General features: G+C 43.3%; 1 protein-coding gene across 7 annotated transcripts in view; it reads right to left on the bottom strand.

Moving 5' to 3' along the window:
- Window positions 1-27,438, bottom strand: part of LOC145353124 (sentrin-specific protease 7) — an 84,528-nt gene that overhangs the window by 36,007 nt on the left and 21,083 nt on the right. For 6 of the 7 annotated variants that reach the window (XM_080203503.1, XM_080203502.1, XM_080203506.1 and 3 more), the window contains 3 exons: window positions 6,179-6,294; window positions 1,298-1,467; window positions 114-492 (listed from right to left, as the gene is read on the bottom strand). In XM_080203503.1, coding sequence (XP_080059629.1) covers window positions 114-492; window positions 1,298-1,467; window positions 6,179-6,294 — 665 coding nt within the window. The remainder of the gene's footprint in view (window positions 1-113; window positions 493-1,297; window positions 1,468-6,178; window positions 6,295-27,438) is intronic. The other variant, XM_080203504.1, reaches the window with a different exon arrangement.

Below are 27,438 nucleotides of genomic sequence, written 5' to 3'. Positions count from 1 at the left end.
CAAACTGTCATATAACTGATTTTCTCAAATTTAAAGTTACTCAATAGTTATTCAACAGGATCATCTTTGCTTAAAAAGGTCCCAGAAACATCATTAGCAGTAAGAATACTCACTTGGTTCATTTGAAACTGCTGTGGGTTTTAAGTGCTTAATCTGGCTACTTGATATAGATGAGCTCAGGATTCTTACTCTAATTTTGTGTTCCTTTATCACTGGAGTATGCAGAGCTTCTATGCGATTAATATTCCCATCAGGGGTCGATGGGTCATTGCTGATTAACTGTTGATCGCTGCGGTTGGGACTTTGCTGGTTTGTATTCAAGGGAGGAAGTTGTGTCTGCTGTAGACATGATTCAGGTTGTGTTATTTCCATTAAATGAGGATCAATTTCTTGTCCATTATTGCGATCCGTACTAAAGCAACGGCAATTTTCAGTCTGCTCTTTGCAAGTTAGACATACAAGCAATTTCTTTAGCAAAGCTTCAGCATCCTTCTGAAACACAATTCAACAGGTATTTAGTTAGACTGGGGGAGCTATGCATTAGTCAATCAAAATAAAAATTAAAAATGCTGGAAATACTCAGTCTGACAGCATCTTTGGAGAGAGAAACAGAGTTACGCTTCAGGTCAAGGATTTCAGATTTCCACCATCTACAATATTTTGCTTCAGTGTGTAATTCACTGCCACTTCCAGGAATGCCTAACTTGAGGAAGTTCTGCTCTTCTTTCCAATGAGATTTCCATTGGTCTTTTTTATGCAGTTTACCATTCTGGCTTGCCATTTCCCTAACGCTTGATCAGAAACATTAACTTTCTTTATCTCTCCAGAGATGCTGTCAGACATAGAACATAGAGTGCAGAAGAGTCAGATATAGAACTTACAGTGCAGAAGGAGACCATTCAGCCCATCGGGTCAGCACCAAACATAATCCCATCCAGGCCCCATCTCCAATAACCCCTTGCATTTATCCTGCTGGAACCCCTGACAGTAAGGGGCAATTTAGCATGGCCAATCCACCTAACTGGCACATCTTTGGACTGTGGGAGGAAACTCACACAGACACAGGGAGAATGTGCAAATCCCACACAGATGGTGATCCAAGCCAGGAATCGAACCTGGGCCCCTGGAGCTGTGAGACAATAGTGCTAACAACTGTGCTGACCTGCTGAGTATTTCCAGCATCTTCTGTTCCTATTTCAGATTTCCAGCATCTGCAGTATTTTGCTTTAACTGAACTTGTTTTAATCCAAACATACATTTGCACATAAAATGACTGCTTTAAAACATGTGGGCTAACCTGTGAAGGTGTAGCATTAATAATATCTCTTTGGCTAGAATGATCCTGAAGGTCAGTGCATAATCTTTTTTTCTTTGGGCTTGGAAGAGGTGATTCTTTTGGTTTGTCTTCATTAATTTTATTCGGTTCACACAGTTCTTCCTTTTCTGTCTGTTCTTTTCCACCAACACCTGAAAATAAAAGCCAACTCTTCACAGTTTTCGACATATGTCACTTTACGCAACTTCAAACTACAAACATTTAGTCATGATTTTCATGTTCTTAAGTAAGTGAATTGCATCAGTCTTGCAGGCACCCTTAGATTTCACCAATTCAAAAATATGCAGAGATAACAATATACCACCTAAGCTAGCTGATCAAAACCAGCTCCTTTCTTGTTTGTTGATTGAGAGAGAAACTAAACACATGAAAATCTACATTTTTTTTAACTGCAAGCATTGCATGGTTGAGGTTCAAGTATTAGAAATGCTGCTGTCCAGTGAGCACACAGCATGTGGTGGACATGATTCTATTGGGAGATAGTAGGCACTGGCTGGAATTGTACCGCCCTGCCCACCACAGAATTGGCACGGGCAAGGGGGCAGACCGTGGAAAGGTCTGTTGACCTCAGCAAGATTTTATGGTTTTGGGGTCAAGCGAGGCCTTAAAATCCCACCCACTGCGTTATTATTGATGGGTCTCCAAAAGCATGCAGAGTGGGACTTGGCTATGGAAAAGCCAGAGTCTGATCAGGAGGGTCACATCCCTTAACCAGATATCGCTCCATGAATGGCAAGGAGTTAGGCATTCCTCCACTTGAGTAATAACTAGGACTTGAACTTCCTTTCTTGAAATGTGTTTTCAATGTGGGACTTCTGTGGAAGACCATCTAACACCTGGTAAAACCAATTTTACTGTAAATTAAATAGCACTCTTTCAAGGAGTATTGAATGACACTATATTGCAAACTATTGCCCTTTCATCTCTGGGAACTGATTTGAATTTAGTTTGGAAAGAAGTAATGCATACGTCCTTCAACTTGATGATGACAACAAACACCTAACTTTAATGAATTGGACCAGTCTTAACCTCGCTCAGGACCAGGAAGACACAGTGAAATGTTGCCAGAGACTTAACATTAAGGTTGATATACCAGAACACAATCATAAAGGCAGTTAGCTCGAGAGTAGAAAATTCCACTCATGCTGAAGAGTATGGTTGGGTTAAGACACAGTCGAAAATTCATTTCAATCCAGGTACCCGAATTTCCAATCTCCCACTTTTGGAATCAAATTCTTCCTATCCTTAAACTAGTGATCTGAATGAGCTTCTTATAATATAGACAAAGTCTTGGGAAAGCCGTCCAAGAGTTTTGTTCTCCCAAAGTCACTCTTAAGTTGCATCAATAGACTTGAAATCGGTGGTCAAGGAGAACACGTATCTGATAACTTGATGTGGAGATCCAGCATTGGACTGGGGTAAACACAGTAAGAAGTCTGACAACACCAGGTTTAAGTCCAACCGATTTATTTGATAGTAAACTCACTTGCGATTTTTTAGTAAACTTGTGAGTTTACTATCAAATAAATTGGTTGAACTTAAACCTGGTGTTGTCAGGCTTCTTACTCTGACAACTTGGCCAGCTGTATACAGGAATATTGATACAATATTGCTGCACTATGATAATAATACATTTGTGCAGGAAGACCACAATGCAGGGTCATAACATCACCGCAGAACTGACTTGATTACTCTCATCAAAAGTAAAAGTTTATTTGTTAGTCACTAGTAAGGCTTACATTAACACTGCAATGAAGTTACTGTGAAATTCCCCTAGTTGCCACAGGCTGGCGCCTGTTCGGGTTAATGCACCTAACCTAACCAGTACATCTTTCAAAATGTGGGAGGAAACCCACGCAGACACAGGAACAACTGCAAACTCTACACAGACAGTGACCCAAGCTGAGAATTGAAGCCGGGTCCCTGGCGCTGTGAAGCAGCAGTGCTGACCATTGTACTACTTGTGCCGCCCACAGTGGGCGCCAGTGACAGTCATGGTAAAATGCAAATCAGGATTCCTATCTGTAATTAAAAATCAGTCAGAACCAAGCAGTAAAGATACTTGACCAAAAAAGGCAATATTAGACTGACTGAAAAATGGTGCTAGTGCTACCATGTTAACCAGGAAACACAGTGTCAATGAATCTACATATAGGTACATTAGGCAATTCAAAGATAAAAAACAAAGTTCACTGTTATTGTTTCTGGTAGTTGTACTGCCCACTTTAATTTTTATTTATTTATTAGTGTCACAAATAGGCTTACATTAACACTTCAATGACATTACTATGAAAATCTTTTAGTCGCCACACTCCGGCTTCTGTTTGGGTACACTGAAGGAGAATTTAGTATGGCCAATGCACCTAACCAGCACGTCTTTGCACTGTGGGAGGAAACCAGAGCACCCGAAGGAAACCCACAGGGAGAACGTGCAGACTCCACACAGACTGTGACCCAAGCCGGGAATCAAACCCAGGTCCCTGGCACTATGAAGCAGCAATGCTAATGATTGTGCCTTCATGCCACCCTAGTAAGTAAAAGAGATCCACACTTGGAAGAAATGGTCAAGTTAGCAAATTGATGATAGAGCACCAGCAATAATAGAGTACTCCAGTTAACGGCCCAATCATTAGGACAAAGGTACTTGAATTTTACCAGCACAAATGATGTAGTAAAGATGCTAAGTGCTGGTGTGACTGGTGATAGTTGCAATGAGGGGCTTCTCGAATGCCTTCCAAAGGATTTTCATCTAGCGAAAGTGTTTTGGCCTGCATAATGCGAAGCTGGTGTGGGAGGCTACATTAGCTAACTGTACAGCTACAGGTGCTGTGGGAAGAGAGGGTACCAGGTGGCATAGATCTTTAATGCCAACAATATTGGTCTGTTCTGGAATAAAGTGTCACACAGAATCCTACAGTGCTGATGAAGGCTGTTCAGCCCATCGAGTCTGCACCAACCACTATCCCACCAAGGCCTTATCCCCATAACCCCTTGCATTTACCCTAGTTACTCCCCCTGACACAAAGGGGAAATTCAGCATGACCAATTGACCTATCCTGCTAATTTTTGGACCATGGGAGGAAACCGGAGCACCCAGCGGAAACACATGCAGACATGGGAAGAAAGTGCAAACTCCACATAGACAGTGACCCAAGCTGGGAATCCAACGCAAGTCTCTGGCGCTGTGAGACAACAGTACTACCACGCCGTCCATAGGACAGCATCTGGTTGAAAAGCTGGGAAAGACAGGCTAATGCTCCCACTGTGTGTCAATGTGGCTGGTTTAAAATGCAAACTAATATTGGTTTATAGATCAGAAAACCCTTGAACCCTAAATGGAAAAAATAATGTGTTTTGGAAGACAATGCCTGGGTTACAGCAGTAATATTTGAAGACTTGAGAATTGCTTTTTACATGAGCTCAGGACTTCTCTGAGAAAAGAACTTCTCCTTCAAGGTTCTATCTATCCTCAATAGCACACCTGGATATCGACACATTCATGCAGATAGGCATCCAGACACTGACATTATGTTTTTACCCCCAAATACTTGTTCATCATCTAATGGACATTGGGGTCATTGCAACACAAAGTTTACCATACCTGTAGTAATTCCAACTGCTTTTTCAGCCTTCTGGAAGCAAACCCCTTGTCTATAGCCCACGATTGCTGGAAATAATTCAATTATCCCTACTGATGTAAAAGAAGTTAAGCACTCATAGGCTGAAGTTGGAGAATAAACCACAAGTGCCTACTGGAAACAGGTTTGGACCTGAAGCTATGAATGATTTCACAGGGTTCCCTAGTGTGGATGAAGAAGTAATCAAGATTGTCAAGCTGGAAAACAAGTTATGGGGAGGGATTTGAAGAATTGGCCACAGATGAAGTAGAAGAGTTGTTTCAGTCTCACGAAGAGGAACTCTCTACAGAACATATGGAATTTAGTGATTTTAAAGAGGAGCAGGAGAGCCCAAGAAGGTTCACTTTACACCCAAGATCATAGCAGATCTTGTAAGATCAGCTGAAGATCTTGAAGTAAAAATGATATAAGCATGGAAAGAAATGTTAGCTTTGGAAGAGTTTTTGTTGCTGCTGTTGTTCCTAAAGATTATACAAATTTGAGAAGCAGTCAAAAACATCAGGTGGAATTCTCCCAAAAAGATTTCAAGAGTCAAAATTGCGGAAAACTGGAGTAATACGTGCTTTTTTTTTCAGCGGGAGTTCACACTAGAATCTCCCACACTCTGTGCAATGCAGATGCCACCAGCATGAATATCATTAAATTTCAGGGGGCAGGGCCTATTCATCCTGGAGAGGCTGAAACCACCAGGCCTCTGTGCATGTGCATTTGGCCCCAAAATGTCAGCCTCTGGTTTGCTGGCCAGGTCAATTGCTGGCCAGCCTAGGACCAACCAACCAACCCCCCACCCCCAAAAATCAGCCAAAAGAAGAGGTGACACACTCTGTAGGCAACCATCCCTCTAGCCTGCCCAGATCGCTGGCCTCCCTCCAGACCCCACTGATCGTATCAAACTTTAGGATGGCTGAAATCTATCTAACTGACACCTAGTGCGAAGTATGTTCATCATTTGTGATTTGTGAGGCTGCACGAAAACATAACCCTGCTCAAAAGGTAGGACTTTGCTCTTGTTTAAATTAATGAGAAATAGAGAATTAAAACTGATTAAAAATTCTTAATTTTCTAAGTGATACTAAATGATGGAGTTGGCAGTAGGTTTTGTCATTTATAACACCTCTTGTAGCATAGTTCTTTTCTCAACAGGAACGCAATACAAATCTCCAAATCAGTACACCAGCATATTAGATAATATAATTCCACACACCTTTGGCCTCTTTCTTAGAATTTTTTCCAGATGATGTGCTATTTTCCTTGGGTCTGGTTAAATTTTCACTCTGCTTCTGGATACAACATTCTGACCGCTTCTCAGACCGCAGTCCCCTGAAACATAATTAAGTGGAATGTAACTAACCGTGCAAAAAAAGTTAACGTATCCTCTTATTTTTCATATAATGTGTAGCCGATTCATTTAAGTGATTTTAAAACTTTTTGAAGAAGCCAACTTGCTGTGCAGCTTAGAGGGATAATCTGCTTACTACTTGCTATCATCATTTCTGTATCTCATTGAATGGTGTCAGATTTAAATTGCTGTTGGGAAATGGTAAAGCCACCCCACAGAGATCACTAAATCTTTGTGGGCAGCTTTCTTAGAAATCAGCAGCAAGCCCTGTTACCTGCCAGCAATATTCAGGCCAACAAATACACTGCCATTCAAGCAGGAGAGAGCACAAAGTAACGTAGTGACAGTGAGGGAGAGTAGAATGGAGACTGACACTGTTCTTTGTAGAAAGGAGCGACACACCATGTGGCTTTGTTGCCTTTCCAATGCCAGAGTTTGCAACAATTTACTCAGGGCTGGAAAAGAACTTGCAGTGGAAGGAGTTGGATCCAGTGATCATGATCTATTAGGAATCAACAACATTGGCAGGATGAGAAAGGATGTTCAGCATGCCCAGTATGCAGAGTTAGGCACCAAATTAAAAAGCAGAACCTCAAAAGTTAATAATTTCTGAATTATTACTTGAGCCACATGCAAATTTGTATTGGACAAATAAGATTACAGGAATTAATGTGTGACTCAAAGGTATGGGAAAAGTGGGTTCTGGTTCACAGGGTGCTGGCGCCCAAACTGGGGAAAGTGAGATCTGCATTGTTGGGAAGGTCTACACCTGAACCATGCTGAGACTGATGATCCAGCGGGCAACCTAACTAGGGAAGTAGAGTGGGTTTTGAACTGAATATAGGGGGCTAGGGATAAAATTTGGAAAGGTGTGATAAACCAAAGATTAGAGACAAGGCAAGAGAGAAAGGTATCAATATGGGAAATGATAAACTGACCATGCAGAGAGTACAAATCTAAGAATAAATCACCAGGTACCATTGACGAGTTCACAGAATATTTTCAGGATAGCTTCTTAGAACAGCACATTCTGGAGCCAACCAAAAATCTGGTATTGTGCAATGCAAGGGGATTAATTGATAACCTCAAAGTGCTGACACACCGAAGCAGCAGTAGTGAAGACTAGTATCTTAAACTTAAATAAGGGCAATTATGAAGGCATGAAAGTGGAATAAGCTAAAATAAAGAAATGAGGCTAAGGGATAGATCAATTGAGGTTCAGTGGCAGACATTTAAGCGGATATTTCAAAATACACAGAACAGACATTCTGATGAGAGACAAAAATCCAAGGGAAGGACCCACCAATCATGGTTAACTGAAAAAGGTAAAGACAGTATCAAACTTAAAAAGCATATAATTGTGCAAACATGAGTAGCAGGTCAGAAGATTGGAAAGTACATCAAGAACAACAAAGAATAACAAGAGTAATAAAGAGACGAAACTAGCCAACGATATCAAGAACATATACTAAGAGTTTCACAGATATTTAAGCAAGAAAAGGTTGTCTTTTTAAATGTTATTCCTTCCTTAAAGTTACAAAGCCAACACGGCAAAGCTAGATATTCTTGATTGACTGGGGTGGGGGCGGGGGGCGCAAAATGGGCGTTAGACAGGAATGTAGGGTTCCAATTACAATCAGATCAGACATGATTGACTTGAACGGCAGAGCAGGCTCAAGGGACTGAATGGCCTGCTCCTAATTTGGATGTTCATATGATCAATTCCAAGTAGAGAAGAAAATAAAGTAGAGGAAGGACAATTTGGCTGGGACGGAGCAAAAAGTACTCTTTTAAGTGGCATTAATTAAAAACAAGAAGAAGATCATCTGCATGCATTGCAATGCTCAATGTGTGGAAAATAAATTGTGTGAACAAGAAGAAAAATGTCACAGCAAGATTATATTTAATAGTGTGAGCAGAAACTTGGCTGCAAACTGGGAAGAACATTACAATATTTTGAGAGGATTGTAAAAACTCGAGACAAGAGAACTGACAAAGTTAAAAGTTGTAAAGTTTTTAATTTATTAGTCACAAGTAGGCTTACATTAACACGGCAATGAAGTTACTGTGAAAATCCCCTAGTCACCACACTCCAGCGCCTATTCAGATACACTTAGGGAGAATTTAGCATGGCCAATTTCCTCCCTCAGACTGTGGGAGGAAACCAAAGTACCCGGAGGAAACCATAAGAACATAAGAAATAGGAGCAGGAGTAGGCCATCTAGCCCTTCGAGTCTGCCCCGCCATTCAATAAGATCATGGCTGATCTGAAGTGGCTCAGTTCCACTTTCCCGCTTTCTCCCCATAACCCTTAATCCCCTTGCCTACCAAAAACCTATCTACCCGCGTCTTAAATATATTTAGCAAGGTAGCCTCCACCACTTCAACGGGCAGAGAATTCCAGAGATTCACCACCCTTTGAGTGAAGAAGTTCCTCCTCAACTCTGTTCTAAACTGCCCCCCCCCCCCACTTATCTTGAGGCTGTGCCCTCTAGTCCTACTGTCCTTTCTGAGCGGGAAGAACCTCTCCACCTCTACCCTATCCATCCCTTTCATCATCTTATACGTCTCAATAAGATCCCCCCTCATCCTTCTAAACTCTAATGAGTACAAGCCCAGTCTATTCAGCCTCTCTTCATAGCTCAACCCCCTCAACTCTGGTATCAGCCTAGAAAACCTCCTCTGCACTCCCTCCAAGGCCAAAATATCCTTGCGCAAGTGCTGCGACCAAAAATGCGCACAGTACTCCAGCTGTGGCCTCACCAGTGCCCTGTACAGTTGCAGCAAGACCTACTTTTACATTCAATCCCCCTCGCTATGAAGGCCAGCAACCCATTTGCCTTCCTGACCACCTGTAGGCTGGGTTTTTGCGGCTCATGCACAAGGACCCCCAGGTCCCTCTGCACCGTAGCATGCTGCAGCTTCTCGCCCTGTAAGTAGTAGTCCTTCCTACTATTATTCCTACCAAAGTGGATAAAGTCACACTTGCCAACACTGTATTCCATCTGCCAGGTCCTCGCCCACTCGCTCAGCCTATCTAGATCCCTCTGCAGACTTTCTACACCCTCCGCACAATTTGCTGTTGCACTTATCTTTGTGTCATCAGCAAATTTCGACACCTTACACTCGGCTCCCTCCTCCAGATCATCTATATAAATGGTAAATAGCTGAGGCCCCAGCACCGATCCCTGGGGCACTCCACTAGTCACCAACCGCCAATCCAAATAGCACCAACTGACACCCACTCTCTGCCTCCTATTTGATAGCCAATCCCCTATCCACGCTAACACCTTACCCCCAACTCCATGCCCCCTAACATTCTGTAACAACCTTTTGTGCGGCACCTTATCAAACGCCTTCTGAAAATCGAGAAACACCACATCCACCGGTTCCCCTCTATCCACCACACTAGACACATCCTCATAGAATTCCAATAAATTTGTCAGACACGACTTCCCCTTAACGAATCCGTGCTGCGTCAGCTCTATCAAACAATTCTTCTCAAGATGCCTCGCTATTTCCTCTTTGATGACCCACACAGACATGGGGAGAATGTGTAAGTTCAGCAGAGACAGTGACCAAGCTGGGAACCAAACCCAGGTCCCTCGTGCTGTGAGGCAGCAATGCTAACCACTGTGCCACCGAGCTGCCCATTGATGAAAATTTTTGAAAATTCAGAGTGAACATGGTTGGAGCTTAAAATATAAAGAATAGTTTACATTGGTAGGGCTTCAATCTAGGTTACCCAACTGTGGGAGGGAAGTGGAAGGGAAATCTGACGGCAGAACAAAATTGTGATTGTGACATGGTGAGAATAAATGGAATCTTTGTGTGTGGGACTCATTAATCAAGTGGCAGGGTTGCATAACTACAAGAGCTATGCTAAATCAGATTATGAATAACAAAATGGAAGCACTTTGAAAGCAATGATCATGATACAATAACTTCCCCCTGTCTACTTGGTAAGAACTTAATACAAAAATTAGGACAACAAGTTGAAACATAACATACTGAAGACAGAACTGGAATGAGCTGGCTTAAAGTGAGGTGGAAAGAGAAATTGGCACATGGGGCTACAGATAAACAATGTAATTATTTCTGTAACTGTAACACACAAGACAGCAAAGTATCAGAATGTCTCTAACACTGTTGCCCCCTTTTATAGTATTAGCTGCTGTAGGGCAAGTTTAAAGGTCTAGTTTAAATGTTAATTGAATAGGTGAATCTATGAATAGGTATGTGGGCGAGGGGGTGGGGTGGGTGTGAGAGGTCAAGTCAGGTTGGGATCAGGGAGGATAGTCGGGTGGCGGAGTAATCAGGGGTGCGGTGATAGGGGAGTCAGTTTTGTAGTTACTGAGGTTTTAGACCACGATATAATCTATCATTTCCAGGGTAAATATTCAGATGAGTACCATGGACCTCTTCCAAGTCTTTGTCTCCGACTCAAAGTGAGAGATATTCGTGGAAGGTTCCTGGGAGGCAGAGAGTTGGAAGTTCCAATTTGGAAACTGGAATTTCCTGGGAAATTCCCACAGAGATCCGTATGTCAGGATTTCCACAGGATCCTGATGCACACCTTTGTTCACGCGTCCGGTCTCCAAGATACGGAGACCCAGTTGGCCGAAAATGCTATCCCTGAATAATTTGCTTAATGCTTTAAATAGGATATTTAAATATAGATTTCCTTTTAGCGATTGAAAATCCTACATGCGAACACAATAGTTTTTCACTATTACTGCACAGCAAAGAAAATTCATCTTCATCACATTTACATCACAATAGCTGTTATGGACACTATTCCACTCCTCAAAACAGCCAGTTGCAACAAGTGATACATACACCAATATTCCAATCAACAGCTAGTACGAGTAGCACCTGACAAGACTATAATATAACATCAGCACTTGAGGGTGGAATTTGCCCATCCCGCCCACCACAGGAATCATAGCAGGCAAAAGACGCTCCATGTGAAGGTCCGTTGATCTTGGGTGGGAATTTCTGGTCTTGAGGCGAGCGTGGCCAGAAATTTCCACCTTAATTTTCAATTTTAGGCCAAACGTACAATAACTTGCATTTATATAACATCTTTAACGTTGTAAAACATCCTAAAGTAATACATGGGAGCTTAGTCTGCCAAAAGCCAAAGGAGGAGATATTAGATAACTAAAAGCTTGGTCAAAGAGGTAGGTTTGAAGGGGCTGTTTAAAGAAGAAATAGGTGAAAGTACGAAGATTTGAATTGGGAGTTCCAGAGCTTGAGGATTAGATGGCTGAAGGCAAGGTCACCAAATGTTGACACCAAGGAAGTGAGGATGCATCAGTCCACAGTTGGAGGAATGTAATGCCCTCAAGTGATTGTATGGCTGGAGGTGGTTACAGAGATAGGGAGCATTGAAGTTATGGAGGGATTTGATCAGCATATTTCAGACAGGTTTCATTTTAATATGATGACATGTAGCAAGCATTAAAAAATTATAAAAGTAAGATTAATTTTTCTTGATTCAGATAAGAACAATGACACACTGTACACATTTCTAGGAGACATCTCAATCCTTGCTTTGATACAAACATAGGTTTGCCTGGCAACTTATGCCAGCAAAATCTGATGAAATGAACAAATTGGTTAACTGGTCTTCGTAGCATCATGACACTCAAAACGCTCTGCTTTTAAAATAGTGATGTAGGGTCTTTTGTATATTTGAACAGGCTAATGGACTTTGGCTTAGAATTATATCTGAAGAGCACTACCTTTTAATAATGTAGCAGTGTTTCACTACTGCACTGAAATTTCAGCTTAGGTTATAAACATTCATTTTGGAGAGGTTTTGAACCTCCTATCTTCTGAAAAGACACTTCCAACTCAACGAACCTAATATTATACACACTTGAATCACTTGAGAATTTCCAGCCCTCAAAATTTAACACTAACCTGTTCTGCACAGTAAGATATCAATTATTATCTGCATTTCAATGCAGAGATATCAAAGCAACTTAAGAGCAGGGATTGGGCATGGTGTGGATAAAGGTATCGAGACCAATGCACTCAAGAATGGGAGGCTGTTCATCTTGGACACCTAATGCCCAAGTTAAGCATGCTTAGAGGACAGATACAATGATAGATGCAGAGTAAAGCTACCTCAGCCTCAATGTTAGAGAAGCAGCCCTTTTGGAGTTTTCTATTTGACAAAAATGCCACCTTGTGGTCTTAATGTGGAATTGCTGAGTTAATGCAGTAATGAGGCCTGATTTGTGCTTTGAGCCACATCTAGCAGAAACTATACCATGACTTTGTAAACTTAATATGTTAAAGCTAGCGACCCAGAAACTTTTGTTCTGAATTTGGACCATTCAAACCCACTGTGCCATCCAATCTGTTCACTGTTATGCCAATGCTCTCATCCTATGTAAATGCCCAACCTGCAGGTCAGACCTCAATTCCCACACTACTCTATGGTGTACATAATATATACTATGTAAATACATCAGTAATTATGACCATAATACTACAGAGTTGTTGTGAAAACTCATCTGGTTCACCAATGCCCTTTCAGGAAAGGAAGAGGATCTGCTATCCTGAGCCAGTGTGGCTTGTATGAAGTTGAATTTAGCGGTCCTCTGGAACAACCTACAAGGCACTCAGGTCTATCAAACGAAAATGAAAATGCTGAATGAGAATAAAACCAGATAGGATACTTGACATCAACCTACTTATGGAAACAGGGTCCTGCCTTCACATTGAAGATATTTTCCATTATGTATTGTGGCACCACCATTGTGCTAACTAGATCCAACAGCTCAAAACAGGATATCCACAGAGGTACTTTGGGCTATCAGAATCATTGTTCAGCAGAAGGGTCATACAGTACTCAAAATAGTAACAGTTTCTTTCTCCATAAATGCTGCCAGACCTGCTGAGTTTTACCAGCACTTTACTGTGTCCAGTAACTGCTGTATTTTGCTTTTATATCATTGTATTCACCTATTATCACCTATACCCCTCACTCGCCCAGTGACCAATCCTGGTTTGATGAAGTGTGTAGGAGAGCATGCCAGAAACAAAATTAATAACAAACAGGAAGCTCTGCAAACATCCCCATTCTCCACAACAGCAGAGGCTAGCATGTGAACGCAAGACATTACACTGGAATGTTGCAACCAGTCAAGGGTACTGCATGGATGCTCAGCTTCATAACTGCCAGGGTTCAGCCAATTTGATTCACTCCATGTAATATCAGGAAACTGCTGGAGGCACTGGATACTGCAAAGACAAGAGCCCTGACAACATTCCAGTAGTAGTAAGGAATGACTTGTATTCCAGAACCAACCACATTCCTGGCCAAGCTGTTCCACACAGCTACATCACTGGCATCTACTCAGCAATGTGGAAATTTGCCCAGGTATTTCCTGTCCACAAAAAAAGGAGAAAGCCAATCCGGCCAATAACACCTCATTGACCCAATCTTGATCATCAAAACAATGGAGGGTGTAGTCAACAGTGCCATCAAGCTACACTAATTCACCAATTATTTGCTCACAAGTATGCAGCTTAGGTTATGCAAAGACTATTTAGCACCAGACCTCATTACAGCCTTATCCTAAAATCAGAAAATCCTAACAGTGCAGAAGAGGCCAATTGGCCCATCGAGTCTGCACCAACTCTCTCACCTAGGCCCTCTCTCCCTGCTCCATCCCTTGGGCTGAACATGGACAGAAAGCAATATCCCTGAGGTGAGATGTGGTGAGGCTGACTTCTTTTGATATCAAAGCACATTTGGACAAACATGGCGTCAAGAAACTCTAATAAAATTGAAGTTAATGGAAAGCGGGGAAAATCTCCCCACTGGTTGAAGTCATACTTTGTACAAACAAAAAAACTATTGTTGATAGAGGTCGACAGCTTCAGAACATTGCTGCAGGAGTTCCTCATTTTCAGCTGCTTCATCAATTACCTCCCGTCACAAGGTCAGAAGGAGGGAGGTCGCTGATGTTTACACAACATTTAGTTCCATTCACAACTCCTCAGATAATGAGGTAAGGCATGTCCATGTGATAAGATCTGACAGCACTCAGGCTTGGTTTGATATGTGCAATTAACATAATAGTGGCTGGCAATGACTATCTTCAACAATAGGAAATCAAACACAGCTCTTGATATTTAATGACAATTAACTCACCACAGTGAAGTCCAAATATTCCTGATTTGTTAGATCAAAGAACGAAGAAAATTACAGCACAAGAACAGGCCCTTCGGCCCTCCCAACCTGCAACGACATGCTGCCTGACTGAACTAAAACCCCCTACCCTTCAGGGAACCATATCCCTCTATTCCCATCCTATTCATGTATTTATCAAGGCGCCCCTTAAAACTCACTATTGTATCTGCTTCCAATACCTCCCCCATCAGCAAGTTCCAGGCACGCACCACCCTGCCTCGTTCATCTCCTTTAAACCTTCCCCCTTACACCTTAAACCTGTGCCCCCAAGTAATTGACTCTTCAACCCTGGGAAAAAGCTTCTGACTGTCCACTGTGTCTATGCCCCTCATATTGTAAACTTCTATCAGGTCACCCCTCAAACCATGTCGTTCCAGTGAGAACAAACCAAGTTTCTCCAACCTCTCCTCATAGCTAATGCCCTCTATACCAGGCAACATCCTGATAAATCTTTCTGCACCCCTTCTAAAGCCTCCACATCCTTCTGGTAGATTGGCAACCAGAACTGAACACTATATTCCAAATGGGCCTAACTAAGGTTCCATAAAGCTGCAACATGACTTGCCAATTTTTAAACTCAGTGTCCCGGCCGATGAAAGCAAGCATGCTGTATGCCTTCTTGACTAAATTCTCCACCTGCATCGCCACTTTCAATGAACCCATGTACTTGTACACCCAGATCCCTCTGCCTATCAACACTCTTAAGGGTTCTGCCATTTACTACATATTTCCTATCTGTATTAGACCTTCCAAAATGCATTACCTCACATTTGTCCGGATTACACTCCATCTGCCATCTCTCTACCCAAGTCTCCAACCTATCTATATCCTACTCTGTCCTCATCATTAACCACAAATCCATCCGCAAACTTACTAATCAGTTACATTTTCCTTCAAATCATTACACACACGCTATATTAGAAACAGCAAAAGGTCCCAACACCATTCCCTGAGGAACGTCACTTGTCACAGCCCTCCATTCAGAAGCACACCCTTCCTTTGCTACCCTCTGTCTTCTATGACTGATGTGGGTATGCCGGCGTTGGACTGGCGTAAACACAGTAAAAAGTCTGACAACACCAGACTAAAACCTGGTGTTGTCAGACTTTTTACTGTGTTCTATGACTGAACCAGTTTTGTATCCATCTTGCTGAGATACTAAGGGATTAACATCGCATGCAACTAAGAACTTTTGAGTTGATTTCAAAACGACAAGCTTCAGACATCTGTGATTAATGAATTTACCATTTAACAGCTCTCTTTCTTTCAACATTACAATATTACAACCTTAGACATGGTTAACCTGACTAGAACAAAGATGTCTTGTGATTAGCTATACTGTATCAGGCCGCAAGTGATCATAAGGATTATAAAACCTACATAAAGGGGGACTGTCCCATTGTTCAGTGCGGCTTTGCTACCTGACTCCCATTACTGAGTGGAAGTTATGTAGCAAAGGCTTGCTAGCTTGCATATGCAAGAAGAATAAAGAACTTTTGAATCAGACAACAGTTAGTGTTTGCCTTTGTATCAAAAATGGAAGAGTCTCGTGAAAACAAACTTAATATTGCCAGCTCACCTCTGATCCCTTGCAACTTCACCTTCTGTACCAGTCTGTCAAGAGGGACCTTGTCAATATTATACCAATGCTCTCATCCTATGTAAATACCCAACTTGCAGGTCAGACCTCAAGTCCCACACTATTCTATGGTGTATATAATATGTAAATACATCAGTAATTATGACCATAACTATAGAGTTGTTGTGAAAACTCATCTGAAGTCCATGCGGACAACATCCACTGCCCTACCCTCAGCAATCATCTTCGTCACTGCTTCAAAATGATCTAGGTGAGACATGATCTCCCCTTCACAAAACCATAAGAACATAAGAAATAGGAGCAGGATCCGGCCATCTAGCCCCTCAAGCCTGCCCTGCCATTCAATAAGATCATGGCTGATCTGAAGTGGCTCAGTTCCACTTTCCCACTTTCTCCCCATAACCCTTAATTCCCTTGCCTACCAAAAACCTATCTACCCGCGTCTTAAATATATTTAGCAAGGTAGCCTCCATCACTTCAACGGGCAGCTGCTTGCTAATACATCCATTCATTTCCAATACGTGTCTCGAAGAATCCTCTCCAATAATTTCCCTACCACTGACAGAGGCTCACCGGCCTGTAATTACCTGGATTATCCTCGTTACCCTTCTTAAACAAAGAAACAATACTGGCTATTCGCCAGTCCTCTGGGATCTCCCCTGTAGTCAGTGAGGATACAAAGATTTCTCTCAAGGCCCAAGCAATTTCCTATCTAATATTCTGGCGTATATCTCATCAGGCCCTGGGGACTTGTCTACCTTAATGTTTCTCAAAAACTCCAATACCCCTTCCTTTTTAATGGCAACATGACAATGATGTTGTAAGTACCTCATAAGCGGTTATTGCAGAAGGTCAGGGGACTTGGAGTTGGGGGTAGGGTGTTAGCGTGGATAGAGGATTGGTTGTCAAATAGGAGGCAGAGTGTGGGGGTCAACGGGTGCTATTCGGATTGGCGGATGGTGACTAGTGGAGTGCCCCAGGGGTCGGTGCTGGGGCCTCAGCTTTTTACCATTTATATAGATGATCTGGAGGACGGAACCGAGTGTAGGGTGTTGAAATTTGCGGATGACACCAAGATTGGGGGAACAGCAAATTGTGCGGAGGGTGTGGAGAGTCTGCAGAAGGATCTAGATAGGCTGGGCGAATGGGCCAGGAAATGGCAAATGGAATTTAATGTTGGCAAGTGTGAGGTGGTCCACTTTGGTAGGAAGAATGGTAGGAAGGACTATTACTTACGGGGCGAAAAACTGCAGCAGGCGACGGTGCAGAGGGACCTCGGGGTCCTTGTGCATGAGTCGCAAAAACCCAGCTTGCAGGTGCAGCAGGTGGTCAGGAAGGCGAATGGGATGCTGGCCTTCATAGCGAAGGGGATTGAATATAAAAGTAGGGAGGTCTTGCTGCAGCTGTATAGGGCATTGGTGAGGCCGCAACTGGAGTACTGTGTGCAGTTTTGGGCGCCGCACCTGCGCAAAGATATTTTGGCCTTGGAGGGAGTGCAGAGGAGGTTTACTAGGCTGATACCAGAGTTGAGGGGGTTGAGCTATGAGGAGAGGCTGAATAAACTAGGCTTGTACTTGTTAGAGTTTAGAAGAACGAGGGGAGATCTCATTGAGACGTATAAGATGATGAATGGGATGGACAGGATGGAGGTGGAGAGACTCTTCCCGCTCAAAGGGGACAGTAGGACTAGGGGGCACAGCCTCAAGATAAAGGGGGGGCGTTTTAGAACGGAGTTGAGGAGGAACTTCTTCACTCAAAGGGTGGTGAATCTCTGGAATTCTCTACCCGTTGAAGTGGTGGAGGCTGCCTCGCTAAATATTTTCAAGAAGCGGGTTGATGGGTTTTTGATAAGAGAGAGGATTAAGGGTTATGGGGAGAGGGCCGGAAAGTGGAACTGAGCCACGACAGATCAGCCATGATCTTATTGAATGGCGGGGCAGGCTCGAAGGGCCAGATGGCCTACTCCTGCTCCTATTTCTTATGTTCTTATGTTCTTAAGATTGTGCTGCATTGTTTATCCTCCATGTCAAAGATATGGAGATTATGATTTTAAAACTTGTCCAATAAACGATGCAATGTAACTATCTTCACTGGAAAACAAATCCCGATAACAATAATACTTTTGCAAATAACAGCACGATTCAAAGTGGCTGCTTTAAAATTGGGTCTTGGCAATTGCTCTAATAACTCACAAATCTGTTAGATCATATCATTTCCTGTACATTATACAATTCTGTTTAGCCAAATTAATATAGTTTAAGCTTATTCAAATCTTTAGTGTAACAAAAATATTTATACAAAGTTTTTAATCCATCTTGGAGGAATGCATTGAAAGAAATTGGCAGTCACTTCTGGAAAAAGAAAACTGACAATTTCCAGACATAAATTAAGAGCACATTTAAAATAAAATAGGTTGAATAGAAAGTTCTTTGGCAATTGATATGTGATAAAATCAAGACATCTTTAAAATGGTCTGATGATATTCCATAAAATAGGAAAGGAAATTCAAGAATACTCATATAACCAGGCAACAATGTCATTAGTAATGGTGATAGTGAAAGGGGATCAGTAGATGTTGTGTACCTGGATTTCCAGAAGGCATGTCATGAGATACTACACAAAAATGGGGCGGCACGATAGTACAGTGGTTAGCACTGCTGCCTCACAGTACCAGAGACCCAGGTTCAATTCCCGGTCACAGTCTGTGTGGAGTCTGCACGTTCTCCCATGTTTGTGTGTGTTTCCTCCAAGTGCTCTGGTTTCGTTCCACACGATGAAGAAGTGTGGAGTTAGGTGGATTGGCCATGCTAAATTGTTCCTTAGTGTCAGGGGGATTAGATGGGGTAAATGCATGAGGCTGGGGGGGATTGAGGCTGGGGGGGATAGAGGCTGGGGGGGATTGTGGTCAGTGCAGACTAGATGGGCCAAGTGGCCTCCTTCTACACTGTAGGGATTTTATTCTATAGGAAGTTAATAGGTAATAGGTAATAGATAAGGGCTCATGGAGTTGGTGGTAATATATTAGCATGGAGAGAGGATTGGTTAACTGAAAGGAAGGAGGGAGTGGGAATAAACAGGATATTTTTAAATTGACAGGCTGTGACTAGTGGACTACAGCAAGGATCATTACTGGGTCCCCAGTTATTTACAATTTATATTAGGGCAGCACGCTAGCATAGGGGTGGCACATTGGTTAGCACTGCTGCCTCACAGCACCAGGGACTCCATTTCAGTTCCCAGCTTGGGTCATTGTGCAGACTCTGCACAGTCTCTCCATGTCAGCATGAGTTTCCTCTGGATGCTCTCATTTCTTCCCACAGACCGAAAGACGTGCTTGTTAGATGCGTGCTAAATGCTCCCTCAGTGTACCCAACCAGGAGCCAGAGTGTGGCAATTACGGGATTTTTCACAGTAACTTTATTGCAGTGTTATAAAACTAAAAACTATTAATGACTCAGATGAAGAGACAGAGAATAATATATTGAAGTTTGCTAACATTACAAAACAAGGTGGAAAGATAAGCTATGTCTCTTTGCAGCCTCTCTGTGCCATCCCCACAGCTTAAATGATTGGGCAACAAGATGACATATGGAATATAATGTAAGGCAATGTAAGGTTATTCACTTTGGTTATAAGAATAGAAAAACAGAATTTTTTAAAAGGTATGAAATGAAATGTGTAAATGCTGATATTCAAAAAGAACAAGGACTACAAGGAATGCAGTTAGATACAGTGAACAATTAGGGAGGCAAATGGCATGTTGCCCTTTATTATAAAAGGCTTGGAGCACAGGAATGAAGACGTCTTGCTGTAACTGTACACGGCTTTGGCGAGATCCCAGTTGAAATACTGTGTGGAATTTGAACTCCATGGGCCCGATTCTCCCAAAAAAATTTTAAGTGCTGAATCAGCAGGAAAACTGGTGCAACTCATGATTGTGGGAGATACAAGTCTGAACGCCCACCGGAAAAACACCATGCAATGCAGAGGTCACAATGGTGAAGCCCGTTAAAAGTTCGGGGGCATGGCCTATTCACGCCAGAGACCCACTTGGAGAATCCCCCTTGCCACTGCCCCATGCCCAGTGGGCAGTGCCAAGGTGCCCCATAGTCATGGGCACTTTGTCCCTTGTGCGATGCCAGGGGACACAGGCTGGCACTGCCAGGGTGCTCATGTTCAGTGAGCACCATCCTCCTACCACCTGACCCCCCAGGAGGCCCTGATTGCTCCCCCTTCACTCCAGCGGGGTTTCCTGCTAAATCCCCAAGTGTGGGATGTTACTCTAAACCCTGCCAGAGTGACATATCCTGGTGGGCTGGGTGATGCTATCGGGCCTGGAGAATTTAGTCATGAGTCCGATAATGACATTTAAATTACATGAAAAATTGATTACAATCACTTGCCAGGTCTTCCCGCTGGTTTCCGGCATGGTCTCGACCTTGCATGGCTCTCCAGCATCGGGGGGCATGCAAGCATCAGGGATGCATGCGAGAATCCAGTGAAATGGCCAACACATGCATCTCCCAATCCAAAGCACAAAAAACATGCGTCTCGGGATGAGAGAATCGGATCCTATATTTAAGGAAAAATCTTGCCAAATTGGAGGCAGTGTAATAAAGGCTAATTAAATCAATATTTTGGATGAGGGGGTTGTCTTATGGTGAGAGGCAGAGGAAACTGGGCCTATATTCTCTGGAGTTTACCAGAATGAAAGGCAATCTCATTGAAACAGAAGATTCTGAAGGGGCTTGATAAGGCATTTGCTAGACAATTGTTTCTGCTGGTTTGGGGAATTAGCCTTGGGATAAAGGGCTGGTCATTTGGGACAGATGAGGAAACTCATTCAGGCAGTTACGAATCTTTCAAATTCTCTACTCCAGAGGGTTGTGGATTCTCCATCACTGGATACATTTTGAAGTCATTGACTTCAGGAAGTGTAGTGGAAGACACGCTCCTATCCACAACAACAGGGGTGAAGTAGAAATGGTCGAGAGCTTCAAATTTCTAGGTGTCCAGATCACCAACAACCTGTCCTGGTACCCCCATGCCAACACTACATTTAAGAAAGCCCATCAACACTTCTACTTTCTCAGGAGACTAAGGAAATTTGACATGTCAGCTACGACTCACCAATTTTTAGAGATACATCATAGAAAGCATTCTTTCTGGATATATCACAGCTTGGTATGGCTCTTGCTCTCACCAAGACTGCAAGAAACTACAAAGGGTTGTGAAGACAGCCCAGTCCACCACGCAGACCAGCCTTCCATCCAATGACTCTGTCTACTTCCTGCTGCCTCGGAAAAGCAACCAGCATAATCAAGGACCCCATGCACATCGGACATTCTCGCTTCCAACCTCCTCCATCAGGAAAAAGATACAAAAGTCTGAGGTCACGTACCAATCGTCTCAAGAACAGCTTCTTCCCTGCTGCTGTCAGGCTTTTGAATGGATCTATCTCATTAATCTGATCTTTCTATACACCCTAGCTATGTCTGTAACACTACAATCTGCACCTTCTTTACATCCCTACGTATCTATGAACAGTGTGCTTTATTTGTATAGCTCACAAGAAACAATGCTGTCATGTAACCCAACACATGTAACACTAATAAATCAAGTCAAAAACATTTAAGACGTTAGTCAGATTTTCAGTCTCTCATGGAATCAAGGGATATAGGAAGCGTGAAGGAAAGTGAAATTGAAGCCCAAGGTTAGCCATGATCGTAATGAACGATAGAATAGGCTTGATGGGCCGTATTGTTTACTCTTGCTTCTAGTTTTTGTGAACTCTTACAATGGCCAGTGATTAGCCCCAACTCAAAGTACGCCCAGAAATGGGTGCTATTCATCAAGGTAAATAAAGACTTAATGTCTGCCAGCAAGTTCCAATACTGATTAGTAAGTGGAGCATTACCACTCAATAATTATTTGTCAGGGCAACTTCAGCCCAAGATCAGAGCTGTATCTGTCAGTGGGCATTTTACCCAGATGCCATATAGAACTGCCTTAGAAGAAATAGAATAGCACGTGTAACACTGCATGAAGGATTTTAAAATAGACATACCCACATTTTGTGTGATTTGAGAAATTAATACTTACAGATGAAATCTAGCACCAGGGTCTATATACCTAATTATAACCTACATTTTTAAGTGTTTTATTTGTAAATAAATTCATTAGTGGCGTAAATTCAGTCAGCAAGGTAAAATGTTTCACCTGAGAAATGTGGGAGATCCGTGAGGCTTCAAGCGTTCTGAACAACTACATCTACAGGAAGTGCAGACAATTGCAGCTCCTCATAGACCGCACGGATTGGTGGGAGCAGCAGTTGGATGCACTTAGGAGCATGCAAAGCATTATAGACAGAGGCTTTAGGAACATGGTCACACCAAGGTGCAGGCAGATAGATAGGTGACCGCTGGCAAGGGCAGGCAGTCAGTGCAAGAATCACCTGTGGTTATCCCCCTCTCTAACGACAGGGGTACGACAGGCGTTTCTGTGGCCCAGAAAGAGGCTCCAGGGTGATATGTTGCCTCCCTGGTGCCAGGGCCAAGGATGTCTCTGAACAAGCATGGGACATTCTGAAAGGGGTGGGTGAACAGCCAGAGGTTGTGGTACACATTGGTACAAACGACATAGGCAGGAAGAGTGTCAAAGTCCTGCAAGAGGAGTCAGGGAGTTAGGTAATAAGTTTAAAAAAAAGAGGACTTCTAGGGTTGTAATCTCAGAATTACATCCTGTGCCACTTGCCAGAAAGGCTAGGAATAGGAAGATAGAACAACTGAACATGTGGCTAAAGAGTTGGTGTACGAGGGAGGAGTTCAGATATCTTGATCATTGGGATCTCTTCCAGGACAGTTGGGATCTGTACAAGAAAGACGGTTACACCTAAACTGGAGGGGCACCGAAATATCTTGGCAGATAGATTCGCTAGTCATTTGGGAGGATTTAAGCTAGTACAGCAGGGGTGGGAAGCAGAGCAGTAGGCCATCAGAAGCAATAATGAGGGAGAGCTACAGACTAAGGCAGATTAAGATTGAGAGAAAGAGCAGGCAGGCAGTAGTTAAATAAAACAGTGGGACTGGTGATCTGAAGTGCATTGTTTCAATGCAAGGAGTGTAAAAGACAGATGAATTTAGAACTTGGAACTATGATGTTGTTACTATTAGAGGCTTGGTTGAAAGACAGACAGGATTGGCAGCTAAACACTCCTGGATTTAGGTGCTTCAGGCAGAACAGAGGGGAATGTAAAAGGGATGGGAGAGTTTCATTACTAGTTAAGGAGAATATCATAGCTGTACTGAGGGAGGACACCTTGAGGATTCAGGCAGCGAAGCAATATGGGTAGAGCTCAGGAATAAGAAGGGTGCAGTCACAATGTTGGGGATTTACTTCAGGCCTCCCAACAGCCAGCAGGAGATAGAGGAGCAGATATCCAGAAAGATTTTGCAAAAACAACAAGGTTGTTGCGGTGGGTAATTTTAAATATTGACAGGGACTCACTTATGGCTCGGGGCTTGGAAGGGGCAGGTTGTGCCCAGGAAGGTTTCATAAGAACATAAGAAATAGGAGCAGGAGTAGGCCATCTAGCCCTTCGAGCCTGCCCCGCCATTCAATAAGATCATAGCTGATCTGTCGTGGCTCAGTTCCACATTCCCACCCTCTCCCCATAACCCTTAATCCCCTCGCTTATCAAAAACCCATCAACCCGCGTCTGAAAAATATTTAGCGAGGCAGCCTCCACCACCTCAACAGGCAGAGAATTCCAGAGATTCACCACCCTTTGACTGAAGAAGTTCCTCCTCAACTCTGTTCTAAACCGCCTCCCCTTTATCTTGAGGCTGTGCCCCCTAGTCCTACTGTCCCCTTTGAGCGGGAAGAGTCTCTCCACCTCTATCCTATCCATCCCATTCATCATCTTATATGTCTCAATGAGATCTCCCCTCATTCTTCTAAACTCTAACGAGTAAAAACCTAGTTTATTCAGCCTCTCCTCATAGCTCAACCCCTTCAACTCCGGTATCAGCCTAGTAAACCTCCTCTGCACTCCCTCCAAGGCCAAAATATCCTTGCACAAGTACAGCGACCAAAACTGCACACAGTACTCCAGCTGCGGCCTCACCAATGCCCTATACAGCCGCAGCAAGACCTCCCTACTTTTATATTCAATCCCCCTCGCTATGAAGGCCAGCATCCCATTCGCCTTCCTGACCACCTGCTGCACCTGCAGGCTGGGTTTTTGCGACTCATGCGCAAGGACCCCAAGGTCCCTCTGCACCGTCGCCTGCTGCAGGTTTTTGCCCCGTAAGTAATAGTCCTTCCTACCATTATTCCTACCAAAGTGGACCACCTCGCACTTGCCAACATTAAATTCCATTTGCCAGTTCCTGGCCCATTCGCCCAGCCTATCTAGATCCTTCTGCAGACTCTCCACACCCTCCGTGCAATTTGCCGTTCCACCAATCTTGGTGTCGTCAGCAAATTTCGACAGCATACACTCGGTTCCCTCCTCCAGATCATCTATATAAATGGTAAATAGCTGAGGCCCCAGCACCGACCCCTGGGGCACTCCACTAGTCACCATCCGCCAATCCGAATAGCACCCATTAACCCCCACTCTCTGCCTCCTATTTGACAACCAATCCTCTATCCACGCTAACACCCTACCCCCAACTCCATGCCCCCTTACCTTCTGCAATAACCTCTTGTGAGGTACCTTGTCAAACGCCTTCTGAAAATCAAGACAGACCACATCCACCGGCTCTCCTCTGTCCACCGCCCTAGACACATCCTCATAGAACTCCAATAAATTTGTCAGACACGACTTCCCCTTAACGAAACCGTGTTGCGTCTGCTCTATCAAGCAATTCCCCTCAAGATGCCTTGCTATTTCCTCCTTGATGACGGATTCTAACATTTTACCTACAACAGACATTAAACTAACCGGCCTATAATTCCCTGCCTTTTGCCTGCCACCCTTCTTAAACAACGGCGTAACATTAGCCGTTTTCCAATCTTCCGGCACTTCCCCAGAATCCAGCAGCGTTTGGAAAATAACCACCAAGGCATCCACTATCACCTCCGCCATTTCTTTCAGAACCCTCGGATGCATTCCATCCGGTCCTGGGGACTTGTCCACAATCAGTCCCTCCAGTCTGTCTAGCACCGCCTCTCTAGTAACAATAATGTCATTGAGACACTCCAGTCCTCCCACCTTTCCATCGCTAACACCCAGCAAATTATTCATGTCTTCCTCCATGAAGACCGAAACAAAAAAGTTATTCATGACCTCAGCCATTTCCCCATCCCCTACCACTAAGTCCCCCCTCTCATCCTCTAAGGGTCCAACGTTCACCCTAGCCAGCCTCTTCCTTTTTATATATTTATAAAAACTCTTGCTATCCTTTTTTATATTAAGCGCTAGCCCAGCTTCATAGTTTCTCCTACCCTTCTTTATCAACTTCTTTGTCAATCTTTGTTGACATTTAAACCTCTCCCAATCCTCTTCTTGCCCACTACTCTTAGCTACTCTAAACACCTCCGCTTTTAATTTAACACTTTCCTTCACCTCCTTCGTTATCCACGGCTTATTACCTCTCCTCCTACGGTCCTTTTTAACCATCGGAATAAATTTCTGCTGAGCACCAAGAAAGATCTCCTTAAAGATCCTCCACTGCTCCTCAGCAGATCTACCTTCCAACGCACTCCTCCAGTCAACATTCGCCAATTCTTCTCTCATCCTACCGTACTCCCCTCTGTTCAAACAAAGGACACGTGTCCGGGAACCCACTTTCTCCTCCTCCATCTGCACCAGAAACTCCACCATACAATGATCGCTCTCCCCAAGAGGATCCTTCACCGCAAGGTCCCTAATTCTACCCGCCTCATTACATAACACCAGATCCAAGATAGCTCGCTCCCTCGTCGGCTCCAACACACACTGTTCAAGGAAACTATCCCGGCAGCATTCCAAGAACTCCTCCTCGAGCCCACCGCATCCAACATGGGTCAACCAATCAATATGTAGATTGAAATCTCCCATAATTATGGCCGTTCCATTTTTGCACGCCGCACTCATTTGCGCGTTAACAGCCTGCCCCACCTCCAGATCATTATTCAGGGGCCTATAGACGACAGTATGAAACAGTATGTAAAAAGCCCAACTTGGGAGGGGGCCACATTAGACCGTGTATGGGGAAATGAGCCAGCCAGGTGATTTAAGTTTCAGTAGGAGAGCATTTTGGGAACAGTCATCATAATTCCATAAGTTTTAAGGAGCTTGTAGAAAAGAACAAGAGTGGTCCTCGGGCAATGGTGTTAAATTGGGGGAAGATTAACTACAATAATATTAGGCAGGAGAGTTGTGAGGGTAAATCAACATCCAACACGTGGGAGTCTTTCAAACGTCAGTTGATCGGAATTCAGGACTGGCATGTACCTGTGAGGATGGAAGATAAGTGTCGCAAATATCAGGAACCCTGGATAATGAGGGATATTATGAGCCTGGTCAAAAAGAAGAAGGAAGCATTCATGAAGTCTAAAAGGCTGAGGACAGATGAAGCTCTTGCAGAATATAAAGAAAGTAGGAGGAACTTGAGAAGGTGGGAGAGCTAAAAGGGGTCATGGAAAGTCCTTGGCAAACAGGATTAAGGAAAATCCTAAGGTATTTTATACATATGTAAAGGGCAAGAGGAAAGCCAGGGAAAGGTTTAGTCCATTCAAGGTTAATGGAGGGAACCTATACAGAGGAAATGGGCGAGATACTAAATAAATACTTTACCCCAGTAATCACCAAAGAGAAAGACTTGATGGATGAGGAGCCTCAGGTAGAGTATGGTAATATTCCGGATAATGTCAATATCAAAAAAGGAGGTGGTATTGGGCGTCTTAAAAAGCATTAAAGGAGATAAGTCCCCAGGGCCCATCCTAGAATACTGAGGGAGACCAGGGCAAAAATTGCGAGGCCCTTGATAGAAATCTTTGTATCAATAGCAACAGGTGAAGTTCCAGAGGACTGGAGAATTGCCAATATTGTTCCATTGCTTAAGAAGGGCAGCAGGGATAATCCAGGAAATTATAGGGCGATGAACCTTACCAAAATGGCAGGGAAATTATTGGAAAAGATTTTTAAGGACAGGAGTTACTCACATTTAGAAACAAATGGACTTATTAGTGATAGATACCATGGATTTGTGAAGGGGAGGTTGTGCCTCACTTTCTCAAAAAACTTGATCAAGTTAGTGACGAAAATGATAGATGAGGGAAAGGCAGAGGATATTGTATACATGGACTTCAGTAAAGCCTTTGACA

The sequence above is a fragment of the Carcharhinus amblyrhynchos genome, chromosome 15 (genome assembly GCF_965287045.1).
Source record: "Carcharhinus amblyrhynchos chromosome 15, sCarAmb.v2.hapA, whole genome shotgun sequence".
NCBI lineage: Eukaryota > Metazoa > Chordata > Chondrichthyes > Carcharhiniformes > Carcharhinidae > Carcharhinus > Carcharhinus amblyrhynchos.
The sequence above is the reverse complement of the archived record's forward strand: the minus strand, read 5'-3'. Positions and strand labels throughout refer to the sequence as shown.